Below are 13,222 nucleotides of genomic sequence, written 5' to 3'. Positions count from 1 at the left end.
TCCACCATCGCCACGATACAGGATGCAAGGCAAAGCACTGCACTTGAGTGATCCTTGACATGGACCTCAAGGAGAGCATGTCCTATTGCATGCGGGTTAGACGCGTTCACTCCCCGCCCCACGAAAAAAGGCGTCGGCTGATATGGTCTCGGGTCTAAGGAAGGCGCCTCCTTGGGACTGAACCATACATTGCAGCCACTTCTGCACAGTGGGGTAGGACCTCTACTCTCGCCTGTATTGTTTTAAGAAAACAAAAAGGGGGAACTGTGGTGAGCCGTTTCTGCCGTTTATGTAAATTATGGTCGCCATTACATGATGGCGCTGGCTCCGCTGTGGTCTGTGACAAACAACTCCTTGTTTGGGAGAGTTGGCACATGACTTTTCATCACTCTATGAGAAAGCTCCACATGGCTGCTTTGCATTGGGGCTTGAGATGCTTTATTAAGGCTGGGAAGGGCATCCGGAGGGAGAGAACTGAAGAAGAGAACTGAGGAGAAGAACTGTCAGGGGCCTGAATAAACTGCTGAAAGAAGATTCCTGAGTGTTGTGTCTTCCTTGCGGGCAAGGGGGCGCTACACCACCCTTCCCAGCTCAGAAGTGTATTCAACCACACAGTATTTCTAGTAGCCTCTGTTAACTTGCTGATTGTTACATACATATTGAACCTGTCAGTTTTTTGATTTGTCATTTTTAGACTTTTATTTTCTTGCTGCTGTCTCTTATGTTGATAGTTCTTAGTGCTTCATTATTTCTTTCTGATACATTATTTTCCTGAATTTCTCAGCTCTAAAAAGTTATTGTTCTTTATGATCTCAATCTGTTAATTAGATGTACCCCAAACAGGACCAAAGTGAAAAATCATGATTTTCCACGCCCCTTTTTACTTCTCACCTTGTATTCTTTATAATCAAATTAGTATGCTCTAATTATTAAATCTTTACTACAGACTAGACAGTGAAATAAACACTTCACATGGATTATCTGGAGTAATCTTCTCTCCAATGCTCTATATTTCTCCATTTTATCTCTATCCCACAGTATCCAATTTTAGTGGAAACGTCCATATCAAGCCATTAGTTTCTAGGTTTTAGTTTCCAGAAATTTTTGTTGGGGATGTTACTACTTTTCACATGACACAAATTATGCTACCTTTTTTATTGTTGCCTAATATAATCTTATAAATATCTATAAAATACACAAGATTAAAGCACTCTAAAAATACTGTTTAATTAATACCACATTAATTTACATTTCTAACTTTAAATGAAATCAGGCAAGATTTATTTATTAGAGTCACATATGACCCAATTCTCAAAAAAGAAAATGAAACAAATGACAACATTTATTATACTTACCCTTCTGGCAATTAATCATAACCTTCCTCTGTTGTTTACATGTATTTTTAGAGACACAAGTTGAAAATGTTGAGAATAAACTTGATAATTTTTAGCCAATACTGATTGAATTTGGTCACTTCAACACTAACACTATCCTGGGAATACGTGATTTTCTTGGATTTTGTCTTTTATCAATTGCACCAACTTTCTCACAATAGATACAGTTCTATCATAAGCCCAGGAAATATTTTTTTATTTTTAACTATCACTGAAAAGTGTGTCAAGGGAACTCTTGTTACCTTTAGAATAATTGATGTTCAGAACTCTTTTGCTCAGAGAAAGTGTTTTCCAATCTGAAGCTAGATATTTATTTTATTTGCCAAATCTGCAACAAATTAATGAAAAAAAAAGTCTTCTGTGACCCAGATTCAAAAACTACTAATGAATCATTTGTGTAATGAACTTGTGGAAAAACAATCCAACCTACCATAGCAACAATGGGAACATGGACTTTAGAGACAAGAGAAAGCATGTGGATCATTAAGAGAGACTCGTAGGAAAAATTTAAGAATCTCATTAAAAACAAAACCTAGTCCAGTTTCTTTTAATTAATTGTTAGCACATAAGGTAGCTAAAAGATCTCTTTTTCTGTTTTACCAATTTTTATGAAAAAAATAAATTATACATAAAGATTTTAAAATATTACTCAGCTTTACTTTCTCAGAATGTTATTCTTATTACACAAAACATAAAAATTCTTCAGTCAAAATAAATAAATAATTTTAACAAACATGCCTAGGTTCAACTGTGAGCATTCTAAAAGAAAGCAGAAATGTCAATTTCTTTTTGTGCACTAACTTATCTGATATTTTAAATTATGTTAAAATCTAGTACCCCAGCACTTCTGTGACTTCAAATCCACTGAAAGGTCTTCACAACATGAAATTTATTCTTTCATAAAATTGATTTTATAATTCCCCCAGGAATAGAAATATAATAGAATGCATGAAAATATTGTTAAACAAATTTCTTATAATACCACTAAGTATAAGAATATTTTTAAAACTCATATACAATAAATATATTTTTATTAGTATTAATTTGACAAACCATAATTGTATGCAGTAATGGCATGCAATATGTTTTGATATATGTGTCCAATGAGGACTGATCCAAGTATGCTAAATAGCGTATCCATTGAAGGGTTATGGAAAATGATATTTCTACAAGACAGCGCCCCGAGAAAAAAATGAAGAAATAGTGTGGCTCCAGAGGAGGGAGAGAAATTAGCCAAACATTAAGAATAGGCCTTGATGAAAAAGCAAACTTCATCCTTTCCATGTTCATCACAAGCATCTCCACCAAAAGTAAACCTTCACCCCTTCCCAACCACAATGGGTCCTGAAGGAAGGAAGCAAATACCAAAATGCTGGGTCTGGACTTTTACCCTTTCCCATTGCAGTGAGTCTTGGAAAGAGAAAAGCAAATAGTGAAACACTAGGTAAGCTCTAGATGGGTCCCAGAGATAAGCAGTGAACAATTGAGTTGGGAGCTTTTCCCAGTGACAGGAAGTGTAAACCTTTTTACAAATGCCTTCCCGAGTTAAAATTTTAACCTGCACAACTACTTCCCTGACTGTCCAAACTGCACATCTGCAGTCTCCATTGATTAAGTCACCCTCATTGTAAACTATAAAACCCAAATTTCTTCTGTAATCCAGAGGGCCATTTCCTGTACTCAGAAAATGAGCCCTTCTGAGCCTGATCAATGGACTTCGCTGCAGAATAGAGGATAGCTTGCTGATCCAAGATTTGCTTCCTGTCTCCTGCCTCCATCATTTGGTGGCCATGTGCTTCCATCCATCACCTCCCATGTTTTCGTGCTTAGAGATTTGAACTTATTTTCAACTCTTTTGTAATATACAATATACTGTTATTCAATATATTCACCCTGATATACAACAGATCTCCTAACTGAAATTCTATGTTCTTTGACCAGTAAGTGAAGAAAGTATATTTGCTGTTTCAGGCTGGGAAGAAATATGGAAAGAGATAGATAAAAGTGATGGCTGAGGATAAGATGGTTCCTTTGGGGTGATAGAAATGTTCCAAAGTTAGATTATGGTGAGGTGTGCACAACTTTGTAAATATAACAAAATAATTTGATTCTATATTTAATTGTACAATTATAATCTATACTTCATATACTTATATGTATATAAGTCACATATTAATAAAGGTGTGTTTATTATTTTTTACTATGTATATTTAAGGTGTACTCTATCCTATTTGATTTACTAATACAGCTGTTTTCTTAAAAATGGATTAAGTGCTTCAATTAAAAGGAATGACTGAAGTAGGGTGAGTTGGTAAAAATCTCATGGCTAGTAGGAATGATGACAGGATCTGGATTTAGATACTATTACCTCAAGGTTAACTTTTCAAAGAGTTAACTCTTTTGAAAAGTTTTAACTCTTTTTTAAAGAGTTGAAAAACCCCAGGATCTGTGATTTTATATCTTTTACTAGAGAACATGCAACTAACTGGGTAGAATCTGGATGCATCTTTAGAAAAATAAAATGTATGATTGTTAACCAATCTATGCAATGTAGGTCAAAGTGTACAAACATGCAGTTATGAAAAATGAATGAATCTAGAGGCAGTTTACATCAGGAGGACTATAATTAATAATATTTTATTTTATACTGAAAAATCAATAAGAGATATCAGGTGCTTTTACTATACACAAAACAAAGACTTTTTGAGATGATGGGTATATTAATTTTCTTGATTGTAGTAATCATTTCATCATGTATATCATGTTGTTTACTTTAAACACATACAATAAAATAAATAAAATGATACATAAAATAATGAATATATATGTATAATAAATCGAAACTATATATTCACTGAAAGCAGCAATCAAAAATGAAATGCAGGAAGCATATTTATGTTATAATCAATATAGCATAAATTCAACTTTGGTTTCAACACTGATTCATTCAATTCCTCTTGTTGGAGATATTTTTCTCTTTTATTTTCTGTTATAATGATCCAAATATTTCTTGTGTCATTTTTATTGTGGAGAAAGGTGTACTTTCAATATATTTGAAATTATTCATACTCAAGGACAAAAACTAAACTGACATTTTTTTTTCTTTCAATACTGACAATATACTAAAAATATAGACAGAGAAAAAATGTTATAATAGCAGAGATACAGGATGTTTCTGCATGGTGACTCTTTAGGGTTTGAGCATGTAGGATTTTGTCTGGACAGGAAAAAATTCTTACATGGAGTAAATTTTATTTTGAGAACCGAGGCATAAAAAATAAGGAATTTTTTTTTGGACATATAAACATCATATGGAAAAGATGAGGGACAAAAAATTAGAAAAATATAAATTCAAATGCCATTGGGATGGGAATTAATTTCAGATGATGAGCCACATGAGCTTTTTGTGGGGGGAATCTGATAAACAATTTATACTCTTATATTATACTGCTGTTTATGTCCTAAAAATGTAGTATTATATTTATAGCTTTTCATATTCCTTTTAGAAAATTATCTAAATTTTAAAGATACTATATATTTGGCTGCTTTTATTTCCTTGATTTCTTTTTACTTTATTTTTTTCCGTGTGTGTTTGCTTATTTCACTAACATTTTGGGTAGATATATTAATATAGATATCTATATCTAGCATTATTTTTTGTAGTACTAAAACATTAAAATTTCTCAAAATAGCATTTTTAACTTTATTCCTTTTTTATTGAGAAAAGCCTATCCTATTTAAAATTTTGGCTTCATTAATTTGATATAATTTAAAATCTCACAATATTCAACTTTTAGTATTTTAGAGGTTTTTCTCAAATTGAAAGGTTTGTAATTCCTTTTCACGACAAAAACACTAATTTTTGGTGCAATCTAAGCTTTTTGTTTTTATTATTTAAATTTACTTTTTAAACTGACACATAAAACATAAAAAGTATACATATTTATGGGGTACAACATGATTCTTCAATACATGTATACATTGTATAATATTATAATCAGGGAAAAATAATCTGTCTTCCCAAACATTTATCATTTGTTTATGACTGAAACATTCAAGATCCTTTCTTCCAGCTTTTTGAAATATCTGATATAATAATGTTATCTGAAGTCACTCTTCGGGGCAGTAGCACAGAAGAACTTCTTACTCCTATCTGTAACTTAATACTCGTCAATTTACTTTTCCGCATTCTACTTTCCCCAGCCTCTTGCAATTGCCACTCTACACACAACTTCAATGAAATGTACTTTTTTATATTTCATACATAAAGTACTTGTCTGTCTGTTCCTGGCTTATTTCTGTTTGTATTCTCTTCTTTTGGACTGAGGATTAAAGTAGGAGCACTTAACTACTGAGCCACTTCTCCTGCCATTTTTATTTTGTATTTTGGAGACATGGTCTCTCTAAATTACTGAGGGTCTCACAAGTACTGAAACAGGTCTCAAATTATGATCCTCCTCCCTCAGCCTCCTGCTTCACTGGGATTACAGGCATGCACCACTGCACCAGCTTATTTCTCTTAATGCAATTATTTCTACTTTCATCTATGTTCTTGCAAATAACAGAGTTTCATATTATTTTATGTCTGGGAAGTATTCCAATGTGTATATATACCACATTTTCTTCATCCATTCTACAGCTGATAATCACTTAGCTTGCTTGTCCATTTCTTGTTTTAATTTCTGAGTGTTCATAAGAGGATTTTTTTTATTCTGATTTTTTTGTCCTCTGTTTGTAGGATCTAGAACAGTACCTACTCTAAAGAAACTACCCAATACATATTTATTAGGTGAATTAATGAATGAATCATTTGGAAGTTTTGGATTGGAAGAAACAGTGGTGATGATTATTTGTTCTGTTGACCCTGAAAATGTAAAAAATGACAAGAAGTTTATATCTATTTTATTTTCTTTTATCTTATTTTTTGGTCTTCAAATTTGAAAATGAAACAAGGATTTAAAATTTTGAAAGCTATTAACATGCCTATTATGAAATGATGTCATCTTAAAAGAGGCTTGTTGAGAAGATGCCACTGGATGAGGATGAGCAAGAGCGTTTTGAAAAGTTAACTTGCCAGCAGACTTTGGGAAGTTCACCAAACTTGTTCATCACCTTCATGTCCCTTATTTCTTGAAAAATATAAAAATTCTTTTGACTGACTCCTTGAAGGGCTGTTGTACTTGCTTGTCCCTTAGTGTGTAAATGAAGAGGGGTTCAGTATGGAAGCGATGGAAGTTGTGAGGACAGTCACCCCTTATTTATGGCCATTGAGTCATTTGCTGAAAGTTTAATGTAGATGAAGATGCAGCTGCCATATGTGAGGGAAACCACAATCATGTGGGAAGAACAGGTAGAAAAGGCTTTTTTCTATTGCTGGGCAGAAGAAATCTTAAAATTTCCTTGATGATGTAAATGTAGGACAGAACTACACACAAGAGTGACATAGTGAGGGTCAGTACATCACAAATGATAATGGTCTGTTCCATAAACCAAGTATTTGTGCAAGAGATTTTCAGAGGGGAAATGCATCATGAAGAAAATGATCAATGATATTGAAATTAGAAAACTCCAGATTTAGGCCCAGGCTGAGTGGGGGGATTAAAAGAAACAGACCAGCTACTCAACAACAAACACAAGTCTCCTGCAGACTCTACTACTCATGATAGTCACATAATGCAGGGGCTTGCAGATGGCCACATAGTGATCATAGGACATGGCAGCCAGGAGAAAAAATTCAGTTACACCAAAGAGGTCAGTAAAAAATACTTGGCTGACACAGGCATTGTAGGTAATCATCTTGTCACCTGTTGCTATGTTATATAAGTATCTGGGAATACATGCAGAAGTGAATGAGATCCCAAGAAAGCAAAATTTTGTAGGAAATAGTAGATGGCTATTTTAAGGCAAGGATTCACTAAGATGAGAGAGATAATAGTCATATTTCCTCTAATGCTTAACACATAGGTAAGAAATAGAAAGATTAAAATCTGAACCTGCAGTTGTGGGTCATCTGTCAGTTCCAGTAGAATGAAAATTGTTACAGTATTGTTAGCATTGTTGATTCTTCACTTCTGTTAAATATACATGTAACATTCAGAGACAGTTTGCTACAGAATATTTATCAGTTTTACCTCTATCATTTTGGTTTTTTCTTATTCACAATGGTTTTAAAAAATATTTCATGTTTATATTTGAGCACTATTTATCTTTGAAGTGTATATTTAAATGTTTTATGTGTGTATTTGTATATAGGCACATGCTCTAAAATAGCAAATCACTTAAGTTTTAGATAAAAGAGATTACATTTCTAAATGAATTTTATCATGATTAAAAGAAAATGTGATAATCTCAATGGTATCTTTTGAAAATTAATACTGTAACATATTATTTGATGTTTTCAAAGTACCCAAACTTTCTCTAATTAACTTGGGATATCTCTAAAGCAAATTCTAAGTGATTTGTGAATCACTGTGAAGTAAGAAAAATACTAATTCTGTTTTGTTTTCAGACAGTACTAATTCTGTTTTGTTTTCTGACACATAGTCTGAACTATGTGTCAGATCTCCATGTAAAGCAACACTGTTCAAGTTAAATTGCTTGGTTAGCTATCATTTATTGTGAAATACTTCATATATTAGTTTTTCTGATCCCTCTCAAAATATCACTTTTCTTAAGTACCTGTTTCCTCATTTCAAGTCAGAGTTATCATTCAGTTACCTGTGCTACTTCAGTCATAACACATTTTTTTAATAACTCAATGGCACCTATCCCACTAAAATCATTATAATTTCCCAGTAATTTACCCATTAAATTAACTATTTGGATTAACTTTTTTTCAAAACAGATGCTTATAGTTATACACTTCAATTATGAGTTTGCATACAGCCATGTATTGTGAACTCATAAAATTAATCTTTCTGAATTGGAATAAATACTTAAAAGTGAAAGACCTTTATTTATTATTCAAAAGAAAACTGTCAGAATGTTCATTTAAAAAATAGTTTAGTTATCAATGGACCTTTATTTTATTTATTGATATGCGGTACTGAGAATTGAGCCAAGTGCCTCACACTTGCTGTGGAAAAAATTTCCACTGAGCCACAACCCCAGCCCAGAATGTTCATTATTATTTCAAAATAAATATCTCGAAATTTTGGTCAGTTAAATAATAATACAAAATCCTTTATCCCCTAAATAAATAATTTTATTTGTATATTTTAATGGAAATATTTCTTCATTAATTTTACTAAGATAATAAGTAATTTGGCATTATGTTGTTATTAGTCAATGATTAGACTTTTTAAAAGGTCAATATCATTTATACATAGAATAAGTTCTTAAGCAGAATTTTGCAGTCTTTTTCTGCATAAATGAAAATATATTGTTTTCTAAATTTGATATTATTAATCCTTACTGCTCTCTTTCCCCAAACATGTCATGATCCCTACATTCAGATATTCTTACAAATTTATATTTATTTTCTTAAGATAGTCATAACAAAATTTTTAGTAACAGATTCTCTTTTATAAACTTATTTGTTGGGTTACTTTTACATTCAGATCCTGAATTTCTATTGTGGTCAAAGTACTTGATATATTATGGATTTTGATTCAGAGTGATATCTCACAAAATGAATTTGTAGGTGTTCCCGGTACGTATTTTTTTTCAAAGAGTTGAAAAATTAGTATTAATTCTTCCGTGAGTTTTTGTCAAATTCATCTTCAAAATCATTTTATCTTTGGTTTTTCTTTTTTTAGGGAAGTTTTGACTACTACTTCCATCTAATTGTAATTAGTTTGTTCAGGCTATTCTTGATTCAGCATTGGTAGGGTACATACTTCTAGGAATCTGTCCAGTTCCTCTAAGCTATTCCATTTTTGTGGCATATAATTTTTTATAACAGTTTATTATGATTTTTTTCCTGAGGTATCTGTCATAATGTTTCCATTTTCATTTCTGATTTTATTTATTTCAGTCTTCTCTTATTCTTAATCAGACTGCCTTAGAATATGTTGTTTTTCTCTTTTGAAGAAAATAACTCTTTGTTTGAATAATGTAAAACATTGTACATACTCCCTACAGGTAGAAAGGAACAACAAATCCTTTCTTGTGATTCAATAGAATTATTCTTTATAAAATGATGAAATTTCTGTTATTTTACTAAAAGTTTAATATGATTACAGATAAATAATAAAACCAAATAAATATATAGATATATGAATATTTGCCTTGCAAATACATGTCTTTCAAGAATTTTCAGGGCTGGGGTTGTAGTTCAGTGGTAGAGCACTTGCCTGCCATGTGTGAAGCACTGGGTTCAAACCTCAGCACCAATAAAATAAATAAAATAAAGATCCATCAAAACTAAAAAAAAAAAATAGAAACAGAATTTTTAGCATCTTACTTCATGTAAATTCTATTAAACTTAGTTCATTTGCCCTGTGATTTTCAGAGTATTCAAACTTGTACAATTTCATGTTTTATAATTCAGTTTCCATGTTGACATGAATATTTATATAGATGTTTATTAAACATTGAAATGCATCTGTTTTTTAGTTAATATTTTTGTGTTTATAATTTACATGTAATACGTTTTATCAGGTTTTTAATTCATTGGTCCCATAAATCTATTAAAACATTAGACTCAAAAGGACAGGAAATTCGTGGGTTTTCTATTTATTTCATCTGCACTGCCTGAAATGGTGCCTTGCTTTAGAAAAGGCTTTCAATATTAAAATTTTATAAAAAATCAACACCCATAAATAAAAAGCATTTCTGCATATCATTGACAAAAACTTTAAAAGAGAAACGAGGAAAACTACACCATTTTAAATAGCCTAAATAAAATAAAATACTTGGGATCAATTTAATGAAAGAGGTGAAAGATCTATAAAATGAAAATTACAGAACCCCAAATAAAAAAATCAAAGAAGACCTTAGAAGATGGTAAGATCTACCTTGTTCTTGGATAGGCATAATTAATATTAACAAAATTACAATACTTCCACAAGCACTATACAGATTTAATGCAATTCCAATCAAAATCCCAATGACATTCCTCATAGGAATAGAAAAAGCCATCATGAAATTTATCTAGAAAAATAAGAGACCCAGAAAAGCTAAAGCAATCCTTAGCAAGAAGAGTGAAGCAGGTGGCATCACTATACCAGACCTTATAGAGCAATAGTAGCAAAACAGCATGGTATTGGCACCAAAACAGACTGGTAGGCCAATGGTACAGATAGAGGGCACAGAGACTAACTCACAGAACTACAATTATCTTATATTAGACAAAGGTGCCAAGAACATGCATTGAAGAAAAGATAGCCTCTTCAACAAATGGTGCTGGGAAAACTGGAAATACATATGCAATAAAATGAAATTAAACCCCTATCTCTCACCAGGCACAAAACTCAACTCAAAATAGATCAAGGACTTAGGAATACAACCAGATACCCCACGTCTAATAGAAGAAAACGGTAGGCCCTATTCTCCATCATGTGGGATTAAGCCCCAACTTCCTTGATAAGAGTTCTGTGGCACAAGAAATAAAATCAAGAGTCAATAAAAGGGATGGACTCAAACTAAAAAGTTTCTTTTCAGCAAAAGAAACAATGTGTGAGATGAATAGAGAGCCTACATTTTTGGAACAATTCTTTACCACTCACACATGTGATAGAGCACTAATCTCTAGAGTATATAAAGAAATAAAAGCTAGACACCAAAAAATCAAATAACCCAATCAATAAATGGGCCAAGGGCCAGAAAAGACACTTTTCAGAAAATGATGTACAAGCAACAAATGAATATATGAAAAAATGTTCAAAATCACTAGCAATTAGAGAAATGCAAATCAAAACAACTCTAAGATTTCATCTCACTCCAGTCAGAATGGCAGCTATTATGCATACAAACAACAATAAGTGTTGGTGAGGCTGTGGAGAAAAAGATACATTCATACACTGCTGGTGGAACTGCAAGTTGATGCAGCCAATATGGAAAGCAGTATGGAGATTCCTAAGAAAATTGGAAATGGAACCACCATTTAACCCAGCTATTCCTCTCCTCAGTTTATAACCTAAGGACTTAAAAACAGCATACTACAGGGACATAGCCACATCAATGTTTATAGCAGTACAAGTCACAATATTTAAACTGTGGAAGCAACCTAGATGCCCTTCAATAGACGAATGGATTAAAAATGTGGTATATATATACACAATGCAATATTACAATAAAAGAGAATAAAATCATAAAATTTGCAGGTAAATGGATGGAGTTAGAGAAGATAATGCTAAGTGAAGTTAGCCAATCCTAAAAACCCAAATGCTGATTTTTTTTTTTTGATATAAGGAGGCAGATTCATAGTTGAATAGGGAACAGGGGCATGGGAGAAATAGACAAACTCTAGATAGGGCAGAGGGGTTGAATGGTAAGGGCGAGCACATGGGGTTATAAATTATGGTGGAATGTGAGGAACATTATTATCCAAAGTACAGGTATGAAGACATGAATTGGTGTGAATATACTATGTATACAACCAGAGACATGAAAAATTGTGTACGATATGTGTAATAAGAATTGTAATGCATTCTGCTGTCATATATCAATAAAAAATATTAGAATTGGGAAATTCTATCAACACAATTACTCAATCCCAAATATGTGGTGAATGCATTGATTCTGTTTATTTGTTTCATTTTATATGCAGTTTCTGATCAGATTTTCTATTATGTTCCAGTTGCCTGGAAGTAGGTTTTCTTTTTGAGAACACTTATCCTGAAACTCTTTCCTTGCAAGGAAAGGAATGATGTAAAAAGTCAAAGACACATATTTAGAGATCAACAATCTTTTCAGTATACTTAGAATACTTTTACACTAGCAAATTCCTTTACTTATTTAAGAACAATGCAATTCTTTTGACTGAGTCCTTGAAGGCCTGTTTTACTTGCTTGTTCCTCAGTGTGTAAATGAAAGGGTTCAACATGGGACTGATGGATGTAACAAGGATTGTCACCCCCTTGTTAATAGCCACTGAATCTTTTGCTGAAGGCTTAACATAGATGAAAATACAGCTCCCATAGGTTATGGAGACCACAATCATATGCGAAGAACAGGTAGAAAATGCCCTTTTCCTTTGTTGGGCAGAAGGGAATTGCAGAATAGTCTTAATGATGTATACATAGGATAGAACGACACATATTAGAGTCATGATAAAAGTTAACACAGCACAAATTATAACCATCTGCTCTATGAGCCATGTTTCTGTGCATGAGATTTTTAGGATGGGTTCTGCATCACAGGCAAAATGGTCAATAACATTAGAGTTGCAGAATTCCAGATTCAGGCCCAGGCTAAGTGGTGGGAGTATGACCAACAAAGCAGCTGTCCAGCAACAAAGGATGAGTCTTCTGCAGACCCTGGTGTTCATGATGGTCACATAGTGTAGAGGTTTGCAGATAGCTATGTATCGGTCGTAGGACATGGTGGCAAGGAGAAAAAATTCTGTTACACCAAAGAGGTCAGTGAAAAATATCTGAATGGCACAACTGTTATATGTGATGGACTTATCCCCTGTTGATAAGCTGTACAAGTATCTGGGAATACAAGCAGTTGTGAATGAGATTTCTAAGAAGGAAAAGTTTTGTAGGAAAAAGTACATGGCAGTTTTGAGGTGTGCATCCAGGAAGGTGAGGGAGATGATTGCCAGGTTCCCAGTTATACTCAGCATGTAGGTGAGAAAGAGAAAGATGAAAATCAAGACCTTCAGTTGTGGGTCATCTGTCAGTCCCAGCAGGATAAATGTTGTTATTGTGTGATTTCTCATA

The 13,222-nt window shown here is 32.8% G+C and overlaps 1 protein-coding gene and 1 pseudogene across 2 annotated transcripts; both read right to left on the bottom strand.

The window, feature by feature from the left end:
• Positions 1-6,585: 6,585 nt before the first annotated feature.
• LOC107148789 lies at positions 6,586-7,094 on the bottom strand (annotated as a pseudogene).
• A 5,134-nt stretch (positions 7,095-12,228) lies between these two features.
• Positions 12,229-13,221, bottom strand: LOC107148908 (olfactory receptor 6C2-like). 2 transcript variants are annotated; one of them, XM_015493632.1, is made up of 2 exons: positions 12,307-13,221; positions 12,229-12,264 (listed from the first exon to the last, which is right to left on the bottom strand). In XM_015493632.1, the coding sequence occupies exons 1-2, from the start codon at positions 13,219-13,221 to the stop codon at positions 12,229-12,231; spliced, it is 951 nt and encodes a 316-aa protein (XP_015349118.1). The 2 variants fall into 2 exon arrangements, with proteins under 2 accessions (XP_015349118.1, XP_015349120.1); XM_015493634.1 differs by lacking the exon at positions 12,229-12,264 and having other exon boundaries at positions 12,286-13,221.
• Position 13,222: the final 1 nt, after the last annotated feature.

The sequence above is a fragment of the Marmota marmota genome, unplaced genomic scaffold (genome assembly GCF_001458135.2).
Source record: "Marmota marmota marmota unplaced genomic scaffold, marMar, whole genome shotgun sequence".
Classification (NCBI taxonomy): Eukaryota; Metazoa; Chordata; class Mammalia; order Rodentia; family Sciuridae; genus Marmota; species Marmota marmota.
Note: the sequence above shows the minus strand (reverse complement) of the source record. Positions and strands in the feature narration are given on the sequence as shown.

What these genes read in the sequence shown, in the direction of transcription:
- LOC107148908 (XM_015493632.1), bottom strand. Translation starts at nt 13,221, where the DNA reads ATGAGAAATCACACAATAACAACATTTATCCTGCTGGGACTGACAGAT. An exon ending in AGGACTCAGTCAAAAGAATT is followed by an intron (nt 12,265 to 12,306) that starts GCATTGTTCTTA and finishes CTAGTGTAAAAG; the next exon opens with TATTCTAAGTATACTGAAAA.